The following is a 16,162-nucleotide window of genomic DNA, read 5'->3' on the forward strand; positions in this document are numbered from 1 at the left end:
CAAGACTTGAACTGGAACCCATATAGGATGCTAATGCTACAGGTGGTGGCTTACCAAACTGTACCACAGTGCTGGCCCATCCATTTTTTTTTTTTTTTTAAGATTTATTTATTTACTTGAAAGGCAGTTACAGAGAGAGAGAGAGAGAGAAAGGGGGAGAAAAAGAGAGATCTCCCATCTACTGGTTCACTCCCCAAATGGGGGCAAGCGAAAACCAGGAGCCAGGAACTCCATCCAGGTCTCCCGTGTGGGTGCAGGGGCCCAGGCAATTGGATCATTCTTGTCTGTTTTGCCAAGCACATGGGCAGAGAAGTGGATCAGAAGTGAAGTATTCAGGACTCAAGCCAGTGCTCTTATGGGATGCTGGCATTGCAAGCAGCGGCTTAACTTGCTGCACCACACGCCAGCTCCTCCTCTAGCATCTTGCAGCATCAAGGTTATGTTAGGTTTTGAAAAGACTTCGGAAACTTTTTTCCATATCTAGGATGGTTTTTTCACCCTTTCATTTCAAATCTGTGTAAGGCCAGCGCCGTGGCTCACTAGGCTAATCATCCACCTTGCGGCGCCGGCACACCAGGTTCTAGTCCCAGTCGGGGCGCCGGATTCTGTCCTGGTTGCCCCTCTTCCAGGCCAGCTCTCTGCTGTGGCCAGGGAGTGCAGTGGAGGATGGCCCAAGTCCTTGGGCCCTGCACCCCATGGGAGACCAGAATAAGTACCTGGCTCCTGCCTTCAGATCAGCACGGTGCGCCGGCTGCAGCGCCCCGGCCGCGGCAGCCATTGGAGGGTGAACCAACGGCAAAGGAAGACCTTTCTCTGTCTCTCTCTCTCTCACTGTCCACTCTGCCTGTCGAAAAACAAAAACAAAAACAAAAAAAACCCCAAATCTGTGTAAAAGTTGGGGAAGCAGGGCCGGTGCCATGGCTCACTTGGTTAATCCTCTGCCTGTGGCGCCGGCATCCCATATGGGCCCTGGGTTCTAGTCCTGGTTGCTCCTCTTCCAGTCCAGCTCTCTGCTTTGGCCCGGGAGTGCAGTGGAGGATGGCCCGAGTGCTTGGGCCCTGCACCCGCATGTGAGACCAGGAGGGAGCACCTGGTTCCTACCTTCGGATCGGCGCAGCGCAGGCCTTGGCAGCCATTTGGGGGGTGAACCAATGGAAGGAAGACCTTTCTCTCTGTCTCTCTCTCTTACTGTCTGTAACTCTACCTGTCCAAAAAAAAAAAAAAAAAAAAAAAAAGAAAGAAAAAAGAAAAAGTTGGGGAATCCCTGTGTCTCATCACCTAGCTTCTGCAGTCACCTGTACTCTGATGCGGTTAATCTTGTACATCTCGCCCCTCCTACTCCCCAACCCCTTGCCACTGCCAAGCTGGATCATTTTATAGCAAATCTCCAACATCTAAACCATTTCTTAAAATTACTGTAAAATTTTACATATAACACATGAACACATTCTTCTTGTTTTTATTTATTTATTTATTTTAAAGATTTATTTATTTGAAAGTCAGAATTACACAGAGATAGAAGGAGAGGCAGAGAGAGAGAGAGGTCTTCCATCCGCTGGTTCACTTCCCAATTGGTTGCAACGGCTGGAGCTGCATCGATCTGAAGCCAGGAGCCAGGAGCTTCTTCTGGGTCTCCCACGTGGGTGCAGGGGCCCAAGGACTTGGGCCATCTTCTACTTTCCCAGGCTATAGCAGAGAAGTGGAGCAGCCGGGACTCGAACTGGCACCCATATGGGATGCTGGCACTGCTTTACCTGCTACGCCACAGCGCCGGCCCCATCTCTCTTCTTGTTTTTAAAAGACAACTTATAGATTGGGCCAAAGTCTCTTTTGCCCACTGTTCCTTCATCTTAGTCCTCTCTGCGGAGTCACCACGGTTAGAAGCCTGGTGTACCCCTCCTTTTGCGTGTGATTTTCTTTCCTCCTCCTTCTCTGGCCGTGCCTGTATTGGGCAACATGCAATTGATGCCATTTCTCTACTGAAAGGCTTATGCTGAGCCCTAATGAGAGTTTTGAAGGGACAAACGCAGAGCTTGGTAGAACAGCATAGCAAGATGCAGTGACCAGGTGTAGAGTGGACAGCCCGTATTTGTGCCCAGCTCCGCCACTTACCAGCCTCGTGCTTCGGCTTGCCGCCTCCCTGCATCCCTTTCCTCATAGGGAAACTGGGGATATAGAACTTTCCTGGTGTGTGAGGGTCAGGTGAGGTCAGGACTGGAAGAGGAGCAACTGGGACTTTTATTACTGCCCATATTAAGTCACTGAGATGAGAGGGAGGAAAGGCACTCACATGTCACCCTTGTTTTGCTACAACATGTTCCTGCGGCTTCACAAGCCCTAATCCCAGAGATGAGAAGGAGTTCTGCAGGTTGGTGTCAAGGCAAGCGAGAGACAGTTTTCCAAACTTCTGCTGGAAGACATTTTAATCTCGGGATGGGAGCTGAAAATGTGGGTTTGCCTTCTTGGGCAGGCACTAGTGTGGTGGCGATGGCCCCGCCTCTGTGTTCAGAAGCTCCGCCTCGAGCCAGGGAGGACTCCAGCCTCCTGTGCACAGGGTGGCGACCTTGAGCGACATGCTTCCCTTGCTTAGCCTGTTTCCTCATTTGTAAACAGAGGCCACAGTATCAGTGCCTTCTCCTTGTGCCAGGGTGAGGTTTGAGTGAGATACCACAATTACAGGGCTTGACACTGAGCAGGCACACAGCAAGCGCCCATTGTGACCTTAGTTTTGCCGGTATCCTCTGACCTCACCATTAGCAACCTATGACCCTGCTTCTTCTCTTTCAGGTCGGAGGTGTGCAGTCTTTGGGCGGAACAGGTGCCCTTCGGATTGGAGCTGAGTTCTTAGCACGGTGGTACAATGGCATAAACAACAAGGACACGCCAGTCTATGTATCCTCACCAACCTGGGGTGAGTCTTTGAGCTGTCACGAGGGGAGAGACAGGGAAGCCAGAGAGAATTATCCTCACAGAAAACGGTGACTTTGGGGAGGTGCGTGACGGTGGTTTATGGCCTTACGTGAGAAACATGGTACTCAAATTCAAATCAGGAATAGTTTCTCCTGAGTCTCCTGGAGGGCTTCTGTTTTAGGCTGTGTTGAAACTCCCCAGAGGAGGTGTGGAGTGTAGATGTAGGAGGTAGCAGTGCAGTGGGGTGGAAGTTTGGCATGAATGCAAGGGGTGGACTTGCTCTTGGTGACAGTCCTTCTCTGTTCTGACTCCTGGCCCCAGGGATCCCTGTGGACTTTGAGTCTGTGAGGGCCCTGGAAGCCAACTTATATCCTTTCTAATTAGGCCTCCTCCTAGTGTTTCTCTGAGCGTTTAACGGTTTACCCCTTTGCTTGCAGAGAATCATAATGCTGTATTTTCTGCCGCTGGTTTTAAGGACATCCGATCCTATCACTACTGGGATGCGGAGAAGAGAGGACTCAACCTCCAGGGTTTCCTGAATGATCTGGAGGTGGGTGATAGAGAAGACGAAGGGAAAGGTCCCACGGTGTCATCAGAAAGAGCAGTAAGAGCCTTAGAGCGATTGATTAGCGAGAGTCTGGACTCTTTTCCCGAGCCAGGTGGCGGTTTCTGAACTGTCCTGCAACGGGGAGAGCACCACAGACTGAAGAAGAGCTAAGACACAGGCGCCCCTTGCCCTCTGCTGCCGGCGCGCGGCCGACTCTGCCTCCCCGGGGTGTTGCTAGTGTCAGAGCTGACACAGCTTCCTTCTCCGCAGAGCGCCCCCGAGTTCTCCATCTTTGTCCTCCATGCCTGTGCCCACAACCCGACTGGGACCGACCCGACCCCGGAGCAGTGGAAGCAGATCGCTTCTGTGATGAAGGTAACCGCCTTTTCTGAGAACCTCTTAAATGGAGCACGGCTCCTACTGTGATTTGATGTGTTCCCATGCAGGGCCTGCTTACCAGAGAATTTGAAAAATGGAGAAAAGTCCAAAGAAGAAAATAAATATTAACTGTAAATCCTGTTACCCAAAAGAAAGACACTGACACTGTTAGTGTTTGGGTACATAGAATGTCAGGCTGTGTGCGTGTGTGTTTTACAGAGATGGGATCACTTTGTCTACACTGTTTTGTAGCACATTTTGTTTTTCACTTGAACTGCTTGGTACACATCACTACATGTTTTGCAGCATGGTTTTTCAAAGCCCTATTATATTTCTTTCATGGCTACGCCATATTAGTGATTGGGTAAATCAGCTGATGGATATTTAGGCATATTTCTGATTTCTTGATCTTATGAACAATTATGTAAAATTTTTATTTTAATTATTTCTTTGTGATAATCTATATTGGAGTCTCTAGCTCCAAGTGGATACATTCTTCATTAACAGGCTTATAAAATGCTTGTTGAGCTCTCATGTGCTGGGTACCTTGGGGATACAGTGATGAACAAAGCAGACATGGTCCCTGCCCTTATCCTCTTTCGGGTGGCTAGTGAGTACGAAGGCAGTTAGCATTTTGGGAGATAGCCATGTGAATGGGGGTCTATGGTCCAGACTTCAGTCAGTGTGTGTGGGGGGAGGACGGAGGTTGGGGGAATGGTGGTGATGGCAGAAGACTTCATGGAATAAGTGGTTTTTCATGTTCAGCCTTACGGGACGGGGAGGAGTGAGGAAGGCCGCAATGGGTGGGTGCTGGTAGAGAGCAAGTGTTCCCTGAAGAGGCAGGAGTGTGGTCCAAGCCCAGGACTGCCCTTGCTAAGGCTAAAGAGTGAAAGGGACCAGGTCCATGCTGAGGCCTGGGACTTTGTTCTCTGGGCAGCCCCAGGCCTCTGAAGCCTCTGTTGTTGGAGTGACGTGGTAAGATGGTGCATTGTCTTAAGGTCGCCCTGCCTACACAGCGGGAACGGAAGAAAGGGAGAGCAGTGGGAGGCTACTGCCCTTCTCCAGATGGGAGTTGATGGACCTGAAAGCAGTAGGTGGCAGTGGGGAGGGTGAGATGCAGATGGATTCTGGAGTCTGCAGGGGACAGGACCAGTGGGACTTGGGATGTGACTGGATGTAGGGGGTGACCTGCAAAGGCCAGAGTCAAGATCCACCGGGCTCCGGTTTGGAGAGGTTGGGAGGGGGCAGTGGCCTCCTCTCAGAGAGAATGGCCAGCAGTAGGGGAGGGTTTGGTATGCGGGGCCCTTTGAGGAGACAGGAGTGACAAGAATAGGGGCTACTCTGCTTTTTTTTTGAGTCCTCAGTCGAATGGCCCTAAAGTTAGGAAGCTCTGGGGATACCAGGCCTCACTTGACTGATTTATCACAGCAGGAATTCATGGAGAAGACTCCTAACATGGGACAGTACCTCCATGCCCCAGCAATAGCTCTGTTGGCAAAGTTGTGTTGTGACATTCTAGAACAATCTACTTTAAAAGTAAGGTTTTGGGTTAAACTGCTTGGGAGCTTCTGTTCCATATTGGAGTGCCAGTTTGAGTCCTGGCTCCTCGGCTTCCAGTCCAGCACCCTGCCACCCACATGGAGACCCAGAAGGAGTTCTTCACTCCTGGCTTCAGCCTGGCCCAGCCTGGCCCAGCCTCAGCTGTTGTAGGCATTTGTAGACTAAACCAGAGGATGGAAGATCTTTCTTTTTCTTTCTTTATTGTTCTGCCTTTCAAGTAGATGAAAGTGAGGTTTATTTGGGGCAGATGTGGTACAAAGGGTTCTGTCACTTGGGACAGCCACATCCCATGCCGGAGTGCTGGATCTTGCTCTGGCTACTCCAGTTCTGATCCAGCTTCCTGCTAGTGCATCCTGGGAAGCAGCAGGTGATGGCTCAAGTGTTTGAGGCCCTTGTCACCCACATGGGAGGCCCTGATGGAGTTGTGGCTCCTGGCTTCAGCTTGGTTCATTCAGCTTGATTATTACATTTGGGGAGTGAACCAGCATATGTAAGATCTCTCTCTGTCTCTCTCTCTCTTGCTTTCTTCCTTTCAAGTAGATGAAAATAAATAAACCAAGAAAAAGAAGGCAAAGTTTACTGAAATTGTTAGGCTTGTTGGTTGGGATTTAGCTGAACAGAGAAACACGTAAAAATGGAGGTTAGGGGCAGGTGGACACGAAACAGGAGGAGCGGACAGGGTTAGCTGCCCTTCTAGGCACCAGCTGGGGACGGAAGGCCGGCGTCAGGCTGGTTCTAGGATTTCCTGCCCTGACTCACTCTCCTTGCTCGCAGCGCCGGTTTCTGTTCCCCTTCTTTGACTCAGCCTATCAGGGCTTCGCATCTGGAGACCTTGAGAAAGACGCCTGGGCCGTTCGCTATTTTGTGTCTGAAGGCTTCGAGCTCTTCTGTGCCCAGTCCTTCTCCAAGAACTTCGGGCTCTACAGTGAGTGCTCGCCCGAGTGACAGCCCCGCCTCTCCGCCGCGCCCCCTTGGCAGTCAAGGCTGATTCTTGTCCCTCTCTCTAGATGAGCGAGTGGGGAATCTGACCGTGGTCGGAAAAGAACCTGACTGTATCCTCCGGGTCCTGTCCCAGATGGAGAAGATTGTGCGGATCACTTGGTCCAATCCCCCCGCCCAGGGAGCCCGCATCGTGGCCTACACCCTCTCTACTCCTGAGCTCTTTAAGGAATGGTAAGAGGCTCATAGTCGGAGAGGTGAGGGCTGGGAGTGCAGAACTGTGATTGTCCATTGTATTTAATTAGGCCTCTTCTGTTTATTTTGGCAGAGACAAGATGGAATTACACTAATTTTTTTTTGTAAGAATTTTATTTGTTTTTACTTTGTAAGTTTTTACTTACTTGAGAGGCAGTGGGGGTGGGGGCGCTTGCAGGAGAGAAGACTCCCATCCTCTGGTTCACTCTCCCAATGCTGCAACAGCTGGGGAGGGGGCCAAAGCCAGGAGCCAGGAACTCAGTCTTTGTGTCCCACGTGGCTGGTGGGGAACGTGAGCAGGAAGCTGCCATCAGGAGCCAGAGGCGGGAGTTGAACTCAGGTCCTCCAGTGCGGGGCGTCGGTGTCCTAGCCTGCATCGTAACTGCTAAGACAAAAGTCCACTCCACGTTAACCTCTTTGGATCTGAGATTCTGCTGTGGAGCAGAGCTAATGCTTAGCTCACGGGTGCCCAACACAGCACTCGGGACCAAGGCCGAGGTGCTCGGTGAATGGGTGTCTCTGCCAGGGACCAAGGCCAAGGTGCTCAGTGAATGGGTGTCTCTGCCGTTCTGCCTGCCACCCAGTCTTCTGTCCCTGGAAGCTGGAAGTCACAAGAAGGAATTCCCGAGAGAATACTCAGCGTCATGGCCATGTGACACTTTTTGGGCTCTTGATTCCCATCTCGGATTTATACAGTTGTCTCCCCTTATCCACAGTGGATACGTTCCAAAACCCACCCGCTAGATACCTGAAGCTGTGGATAGTACTGAGCCCTCTGTATACTGTGTTATCTCCTACGTTTACATGTATCTATAATGAAATTTAATTTATGAGCTAGGCACAGTAAGAGATTATAACAATGTACTGCAGTGAAAATTATTTAAAATGTATGAATTGTTTATTTCTAGAATTTTCCGTATACTTTGGACTGACTGCAGTTGACAAAGGGTAGCCGAGCTTGTGAAAAGAGAAACCATAGATAAGAGGACACTAACGTGTTTTATTTTACAATAAAGTAATTTTTATGTAGTTGCTGACTCTGCAATCTTTGGTTAGCTAGGCCTGATAAAAAGCTATCACCTCAGGTAAGCCTGAGATGAAACTGGAGGTACACCAGGGTGGGTGTTGTGGCACAGCAGGTTAATCCCCTGCTGGAACTCCCGCGTCCCCTACTGGGGTGTGGATTCGAGTCCTGGCTGCTCCGCCTCCCATCTAGCTTCCTGCTAATGCACCTCGGAAGGCAGCAGATGATGGCCCAAGCACTTGGGCCCCTTCTACCCACATGGGAGACCTAGACACAGTTCCAGGCTCCTGGCCTCGGCCTGGCCCAGCCCTGGATGTTGAAAGCATTTGGGGAGAGAACCAGGGGATGGAAGATCTCTGTCTTCTGTGTGTCACTCTACCTTTCAAATAAACAAATATTAATAAATCTGAGAAAAGGAGGGGGATGGCTAGCACTGCCTTTATCCGTGCACCCAGTGCTGTCCTGTTCCCTGTGCCTGCTGCATCTGTCTCTGCTCTGCTCAGCCACCACCCAGGTGTCCACCCGTTGCGATGGGCAGGTTGCGATCCCAGTTACATTTCATGGCTCAAACTGCAGTTTTTAAACCTACATGTTTTGTGTACTCTCTCCCATCTGGCTTGGATACGCCGCTGTCCTTGCTTCAGGACAGATAACGTGAAGACAATGGCTGACCGGATTCTGACCATGAGAGCGGAACTCAGGGCACGACTAGAAGCCCTCAAGACCCCTGGGACCTGGAATCACATCACTGAGCAGATTGGCATGTTCAGCTTCACCGGGCTGAACCGTAAGTGGCCCGAGCACGTGCACTCACTCACACCACTCCTGTTGGTTGCTGGCCTGGAGCTCACCTGTGTTAGCTGTGCTTTGATTTTCCACCAGCCTTTGCTTAGGGCCAGGACAAGTCAGGTTTTCTCAATGTGTCCTCCTGCCTCCTGACTCCATCTCAGAAAAGCACTGTTGTGCTCTGACCCATACCCAAGATACTTCTGTTCTAGCAAGTGGTTTAGAGCCAACAACCAAAGAAAGTAAAGGAATAGCCCGGTTAGCTGTGGGTGTTCTCATGCCTGGAACAGGGAATTAGTTCACTTGAGTAAGACATCCTTAAACAACTGTAAGAATAATAAATGTAGGGCTGGCACTATAACATAGCAGATAAAGCCACTCCTTCCAGTGCCAGTATCCCACATGGGCGCTGGTTTGAGCCCCAGCTGCTCCACTTCTGACCCTGCTCTCTGCTATGGCCTGGGAAAGCAGTGAAAGATGGCCCAAGTGCTTGGGCCCCTGCCCCTGTGTGGGAGACCTGGAAGAAGCTCCTGGCTCCTGGCTTCAGTTTGGCCCAGCCCCAGCCATTGTGGCCGTTTGGAGAGTGAACCAGCAGATGGAAGACTCTCTCTCTCTCTCTCTCTCTCTGCCTCTCTGAAACTCTGCCTTTCAAATAAACAAATCTTTAAAAAAAATAGTAAGCATAATGGAAATGGTCTCTAGTAGCAGCATTCTGAAAGTTCACAAGATGAACTACTACTAAGCAGAGTTGGAGTTAGTTTTGTGAACTGACCAATGATGAGACCAGACCTGTGCTTACTATATAAAAGTCATATTTTTACTTGATATCATTTACCATTTTTTTCTAAGATTATTTATTCGAAAGGCAGAGTTACAGAGAGAGAAAGATTTTCCACTTGTTGGTTCACTCCTCAAATGGCTGCAACAGCTAGGACTGGGCCATGTCAAAGCCAGGAGTCTGGAACTCCATCAAGGTCTCCCATGTGGTTGGCAGGGTCCCAAGTACTTGGGCCATCTTCCGCTGTTTTCCCAGGCACAAAATCAGGGAGCTGGATCAGAAGTGGAGCAACTGGGACCTGAACCGGTGCCCATATGGGTGCTGGTGTTGCAGGCAGCAGCTTAACCCCCGTGACACCACGCCAGCCCCTCCTTTGCCATTTTTAAAAGCAGGTTTTTTTTCCCTCTCCTCCCAACGTTTCATTAGGAAAACATACAGAACATTGGGAGGAATCGCACAGTGAAGGCCAAGTCCCACTGCCTCGCTTCCCCAAAGCTCATGTCACAGTTTTTTTTTTTTTTTTTTTTTTTTTTGGACAGAGTAGACAGTGAGAGAGAGAGACAGAGAGAAAGGTCTTCCTTTGCCGTTGCGGCCGGCGCACCGCGCTGATCCGAAGGCAGGAGCCAGATGCTTCTCCTGGTCTCCCATGGGGTGCAGAGCCCAAGCACCTGGGCCATCCTCCACTGCACTCCCGGGCCACAGCAGAGAGCTGGCCTGGAAGAGGGGCAACCGGGACAGAATCCGGCGCCCCGACTGGGACTAGAACCTGGTGTGCCGGTGCCGCAAGGCGGAGGATTAGCCTAGTGAGCCGCAGCGCCGGCCAATGTCACAGCTCTTGGGGACCTGTTCTCCACCAGCATGGGAGCTGGCGACATCCCTCGAGTTATATTCAAAACATTGCATATTATCCTTCTTCCAGGGAAAAAGTCCTTGACTGTCACTAGTTTCTCAAATTGTGACACACCCCTCTTGCCCACAAGTGGGGAAGTTGCATTTTTATTCAAACAAAACCAATCCAGGGTGGGAGCCCGGACCACAACCTTTGCATCTGGGGCACAGCTTTCCACACAGGCCTCGCCTGTGGCCCTGCTGGCTGTGAGGCGGGGCTTTATCTCCGCAGGTAACCGTCATTCGCAGTTAAAGCTGGTCAAGGTGCCTCCCAAAGCTGGCTTGCTGTTTGTTTTATTTTGTTGTTTGGCGGGACGCGTGGGCAGCACCAGTCCAGAGTCCAGGGTTTTACTGCCATCGAGAGGCAGCTTAGAGTTGTAGGACGGGAGTTACACTGCCTGCCCTAAAGTCCATGTTCACTATTCAGCAGCTGCAATTGGGAAAGCCATTTAGTTTCTTGCGGTCCTATCTATATGATAGGGATGATATGATAAGGTTATTACCAAGATTAACTGCATCAAAAATAAAGTGCTTAGAACACCGCCTGGCACATAGTGTTGCTCCTTTGATTGTTGTAATGATTCTACTATTATCCCATGCCCTCAGACTGACGGTGTCTTAAGGGAGCTAATCAGTTAGGCCAAGATCAGCCAGAATTGTATCATGGACTGGCAGTGATGCAGAACCACTCTAGGGATGGGATTGAAGCATAAAGAAAAGAGAGGCGGCCCTTTCCCATTTCATACCTGCGGCACTGCTGCAAACGCGGAAGGCTGGGAAGTGACCACACACCTGATGGCCCCGGGTCAGAGGTCAGCGTAGGTTTTCAGCTATTGGCTCATTCATGGCATTTGTCTTGGGGAGAGGCGGGGGCTGTCCAAAAAGTCTGGAAAACTGTGGTTATTATACAATCCCTGCACCTCCACTGCTTACAGGGCCCCTCCTACTCTGACGAGCTCTTTTGTCTCCAACAGCCAAGCAGGTCGACTACCTGATCAACGAAAAACACATCTACCTGCTGCCAAGTGGGCGCATCAACATGTGTGGCCTCACCACCAAAAACCTCGACTACGTGGCCACCTCCATCCATGAAGCAGTCACCAAAGTCCAGTGAAGAAACACCCTCCAGTCCAGCACCACCTGATTGGGTCTCTGCACGTGTGTCCCCCACCCACACAAACCCAGCTGTACATATCATGGATTGAAGATGACTCAAGGACTGAGAAGGGCGGATGCTGTGTAACCTGGTCCAGGGAGAACACCTCTTGGAAAGAACTGGGGGCTTGGGATTAGAGCCTTTCGGAGGCCAGGGCAAATTAAGCTTTTTATTTAAAAATAAAACAGTGCTCCGATCATGAGATGCAGGTATCTTGCCACTCTCCCTAGCAGCAGGAGTGTGGCCCGTGTTGTTCGTATGCTGCTGTGTGTTGCTCAACTCTGCAGAGTCCAGTCCCAAAGAGCAGGTTGCCAGAAGGAGGCGAGTGTGGTTGTGGGATTCGGCTGTGGCATTAAAACTCGTCATCTCCACCCACAGTGTGCTGTCTTCCCGCTCTTTCTGCATGGTGGCATCCCTGGTCCCGAGTTTTGTCTTCCGGGTGAGTGTGGTAAGAGATTTGCATCATGACACACGCAGATACACACTTCTGGAACTGAAACCAAGGTTTCAGAACCGCTACTGACCCTCTCTCTGTGTAGTGCATCCTGACATTTTCTAGTCCATTCTGTTGTATTCTATTTCACTGAAAAAAAATTAATAAATAAAATCCTAATGAAGACCCATGGAATTTATTTTGTGAGTTGTAACCCAGCTTAAAATGAGGGATTTACTGGTGGCTAAAGTAAATACTAAAATGTGTTCCCAAAATATGACTGACTCCCTCTGGTGAACTCACCACCCCGCAACCCCGTATCCATATTGTGGGCAGGTCATGCGGAGGCCAGCTGTCTTTGGATATCACCTGTAGGAGGGATGACATCGCCCAGGGTGATTCTAGAAGAGCAGCCCCTCCTACTGCAGCTGGAGGGCCCCCTAGGCCCTTGGACAGCTGCAGCAGTTAAACAGCTCACGGTTCGCAGACGGTCTTGGCTTCTGCAAGTGGTGGTTTGGAGAACTTGCTGGGGCTGAGTCTTTCTTAAACAACAGGGTTAATACTTGAAGTTTTAAAGTATTTAAACCTAATTCTTACATGAACAGGATCTGTACCTTTCTAGAACTCCTTTGAGTGGTAAAATCCTACAGTCTTGGGGGATGGTGGGGGTCCCCACGCTTCCCTGGTGAGCTGGTTTCTTCCATATTGTCTCAGCTCTGCACGTGCAGCTAGGGCAGTGGTGAGGCTGCTCTCAGTACGGGGTGAGCATCCCGTTCTGCTGGTGGAGCCCCACAGTTTGAAAGGTCCTTCACCTTGAACCAGAATTTGATCTGCACCTGTTCTACGCCCCTGCCCCCTTCCAACTACAAACAGTACAGTCCTCCGGGCCCCTCTACTGGTGACCTTTCAAACACAGGGAGGTGGCACTTGTGAGTCCTTGATCGTGTGTCACATCACATCTGGTGCTAAGAATAACCTGGTGAACAAAGATAAAAATCCCTGTCCTCTATAAACTAATGGGAAACACCCCTCATAAGACCACTCAAATAAAACTAAGATACAGCCATGGTAAGAGCTACATCTCAATCTCAATAGGAATTTGACCTTTTAAAAAATTATCTTGGTTCCCTCCACACTGTGCTAATTTAAGCTGACCAGGAGGCCTGCCTCACTCCCCGTTCTTCTCTCTAGCCTTTGGCTGGAAAGTGCTGGAGTCTGCAGAAGGGAGCCAAGGTGACTAGCCCATTGTCTCAGGGGCCACCGAGACCTTGAACTTGGAAGGCACCCAGCACAATGCCTCACGCATCACATGGGTTCACCACAAGCTTAGTGCTCCTTTCTTGTCTCCATCACACCCTGGCTTCTCCCTGGGGCTTGACTTCCCGTCTCTGGCGTTTGCCCAGCTGGCCTCTCAGGATGCAGTACTGAGGCCTTCCTGTGACCTTCCCGCAGCCTCGCGCCGGCCTCTTCCGGCAGGTGTGCACCACCCACCTGCATCTCCAATGAAACCACCTCAGAACTGCAAGATTCCAGGAAAGGCATTTTCATTTTATTTAAAAAGTATGTACAACTTATTGAGCCTTCATAAATGCTTTATCTTAAAATCTTTTTTTTAAACTTTGATTTTTAACCTGAAGAAAATCTTGGGAGGAGGGTGCAGGGGACAGGGAGGGGAGTGGTGACAGGCTCCTTGGGGATTCTGCAGAGGGATGGATGTTACCCAGCAGCAGCGGCCTGAGCAGGTGGCCCTGGGTCACGACGGGCAACCTCGCCAGGCAGGCTCCCTTGGGCCAGTGGCCAGCCGGACGAGGCCGCAGGATGGCAGCTCCTGCTCCAAGCTGGCTGCTTGGGGTCTGGGGCTGCTGCTTCGTCTCTTCTTGCGGGGCCAGAGCAGGTGTTGGCAGGGGTGGCTGTGCAGCTATCTAGGAGCAGTCATGCATGGCTGAGCCTCCTGCTGGGCAGGTCAGGCGAGGGTCAAGTCCAAGTCAAGGAGACACCACCAGAAAGGCGTCTCCGGCTCCCACGTCTTCCCTCCTGCATGCTGTGACCCTCCTGTGTACAGCAGCAGCTCTGGGGTGGTGGGGACAAGGGTGTGGGGTGTAGTTTATACACAGGTTGTGCTTGGAACTTCTGAGAACTCCACTTCCTGGAGGGAGGCCAGCCTTCCCTGCTGAGCGATGGACACCCCGGAAGATCATGTCTAATTAAAAAATCTGACTCAAGCCGCCCAGTATTCACTTCACCCTGCATTGCAGAAACTCTGGGCCCATGGGTCCACTACTTAAAATAATGAGTTTTATTTTAACCCTTTGTGAGTCTGAGGCCACTGAGACTTAGGAAAGCCTTAACCCTCTGGAAAACACGCACAAGGACAAACACTAAACTCTGACAGTTTTGGGGTTTCATAGCCCCTCCAAAGTCCAACTATGGACCCCCGAGGGTGATGGACCCCAAGTGAAGAACCCCTGAGTTCAAGGTTCCTGTGGGTAAGCATTTCCTTTCGAGATGCAAATAACCCAGAGGAATGACCAGTCCCTTTGCCATCTGATTTCTGACTGAGTGGCTGCGGGAGGTGGGAGTGACGGAGGGAAGCCTGGATAGGGAAATCTGGGAATGGCTTGGGATTCAGCAGGCAGCACGGGAGCACTGAGTACCTGACTGAGGGCATCAAGGGGGTGGAGACTGGTGTCCCAAACGGAAACCCCACTCACTTTCAAGTTTTCCCTAAGGCCCCCTGTGGTTCTTGATCTGAGAGCGTTCCTTCCTGGAGGCACGTATGTGCAGTCCTTCTGCCATCTGGTGGTTATCTCTGGAATTACACCTGTCCTAAGGTACAGGAGAAAACCAGGGATTTATTATGAGTCCTTGGAATAAAGCACACTAAGCTAACCCGCTGCAGTGCAGTAAGGGCTGGGGGTAGTGGGTGAGACAGAAGAAGGACTCTTCAACGTTCCCGTGTGATGCACACTGAAGTCTCGTGAGAGCACGCATCCTTCTTGGCTGACCTGGGCACTCTTTGGTTTGTCATGGCTAAAACAGCTTGGAATCTTTTGTCAGTCACATATATATATATATATATATATTTTTTTTTTTTTTTCTTTTTCATGATTATTTACTTAAAACCTGAAGTTCCATCTCTGGCTCCCACTTCCTGCTCTTCCTCTTCCAGAGCAGTCAACTGATGACTGCGGGTTGGGAGCCAAAACTGGTGTCCCTGGGAAAAACAGTGACTTAACGTTCCACCTCCCGTTCTTTCCATTCAGCTGAGACTCACTTCTCCAGGCTGCCAGGGCCTTTGTCTAACAGGAAACCGGTCGCTGACAGTGCTGAATGCTGGAACATGAGTCTCGTGTGTGCGGTATGGCTGCGTCCCGCTGCCCCACAGCCCTGGCGTTCTTGGTCCATCCCCAGAACTGACCTTCACACCTGCTACCGCAGCCGCCTGTGTGCCTGTCTGCCAGGGGCACCTCAGAGCTCAGCTGAGCGTGCAGCGGGGCAGGAAGGTGTCCTTTTGCTCCGGAGGACAGAGTGGTGAGTTCCAGGACATGGGGAAGCCCAGAGATCATCAGGGGTCCCAGAGCAGCATTGTTGGGTGGGGGTCATCTCTTCTGCAGGCCCAGCCTGGGCTAGCATTTTCCATCTGAGGCACTTCCTTCCATTACAGCCACAGCAAGGCTCTGAGTCAAGTTGGAGGCAACGAGGGAAAATGTGCCACACTGACAGCTGGGGATGGAGAGGCGGAAGAAAGGCAGAATGCTCTGTCACCTGGGGGGGCCTCGGGGAGCAGGTGCTGGAGGGCGGGTTCTCCCCAAAGCTCTGGAGCCCCACACGCCCGGCCGACTCTGTCTGTGCTGCTCACGTGATCAGCGGTGTCAGGTTGGAGTTCTCCTCTGCGCTTCTCTCTCCATCTGGAGACCTCTTCCTTTTTCGACCACCTGCAAAGTGTGTCAGTACCACCCTGTGAGCCTGGAGGGGCCGGCCACACTCTCAGCGGCCCAAGCGCTCTTCAGAACAGAAGCAGAAACGGAGCCCGAGCCCTGGCCAGCGTGGCTGGGACTGATCTGCCTGTATCCCTAGGGCTGACTGGGCATATTTACATCTTGAAGGATTAGGGTGCACCTTCCACCTAAGACAGCAGCTTTGAAAAGCCACAAATCCAGGACAGCGTCTGGAATGGCAATTTCCTGGAGGGATTGAGGAAAGTCTGTGTAATCGTTCAGGATCCTGCCTGCGTCGCCTGAGGGCCCCGGCTCCACTCACTGCCAGACCCTGGCTCAGAGAGCGCGGCTCTCACGGCCTTTGATGTCCCAAGAGCCAAGGTTTGTGGGGGCAGCTGGAAGCCATTCCCAGGGCCCTACATTCTCCAGCTCTGACGTAAGCTCCCTTCTGCCTTGCAGTGGGGTAACTGCGGAGTTGTCCTCAAGAATGGAAAAGCAATGTGCTCCCAGCGCTGCTGTCTGGAGGAAGGGAGACTCCAGGATTCCAGCCACCCCCTTGGCCGTCACCTG

The 16,162-nt window shown here is 51.2% G+C and overlaps 2 protein-coding genes across 8 annotated transcripts in view; one reads left to right on the forward strand and one right to left on the reverse strand.

Moving 5' to 3' along the window:
- GOT1 (glutamic-oxaloacetic transaminase 1) overlaps positions 1-11,840 on the forward strand; it is a 30,009-nt gene extending 18,169 nt beyond the window's left edge. The window contains exons 3-9 of the mRNA XM_002718630.6: positions 2,788-2,911; positions 3,348-3,460; positions 3,728-3,832; positions 6,170-6,320; positions 6,403-6,568; positions 8,258-8,400; positions 11,040-11,840. Coding sequence (XP_002718676.1) covers positions 2,788-2,911; positions 3,348-3,460; positions 3,728-3,832; positions 6,170-6,320; positions 6,403-6,568; positions 8,258-8,400; positions 11,040-11,179 — 942 coding nt within the window. The 3' untranslated portion in view covers positions 11,180-11,840. The remainder of the gene's footprint in view (positions 1-2,787; positions 2,912-3,347; positions 3,461-3,727; positions 3,833-6,169; positions 6,321-6,402; positions 6,569-8,257; positions 8,401-11,039) is intronic.
- A 1,341-nt stretch (positions 11,841-13,181) lies between these two features.
- CNNM1 (cyclin and CBS domain divalent metal cation transport mediator 1) overlaps positions 13,182-16,162 on the reverse strand; it is a 65,808-nt gene continuing 62,827 nt past the window's right edge. For 4 of the 7 annotated variants that reach the window (XM_051824063.3, XM_051824062.3, XM_051824065.3 and 1 more), the window contains 2 exons: positions 15,514-15,589; positions 13,182-15,377 (listed from right to left, as the gene is read on the reverse strand). In XM_051824063.3, coding sequence (XP_051680023.1) covers positions 15,281-15,377; positions 15,514-15,589 — 173 coding nt within the window. In that variant the 3' untranslated portion in view covers positions 13,182-15,280. Of the gene's footprint in view, positions 15,590-16,162 lie in introns of all 7 variants that reach the window. The other 3 variants (XM_089314558.1, XM_089314559.1, XM_008270319.5) reach the window with 1 other exon arrangement.

The sequence above is a fragment of the Oryctolagus cuniculus genome, chromosome 15 (assembly GCF_051225735.1).
Source record: "Oryctolagus cuniculus isolate XC-2025 breed Fujian yellow rabbit chromosome 15, ASM5122573v1, whole genome shotgun sequence".
Classification (NCBI taxonomy): domain Eukaryota; kingdom Metazoa; phylum Chordata; class Mammalia; order Lagomorpha; family Leporidae; genus Oryctolagus; species Oryctolagus cuniculus.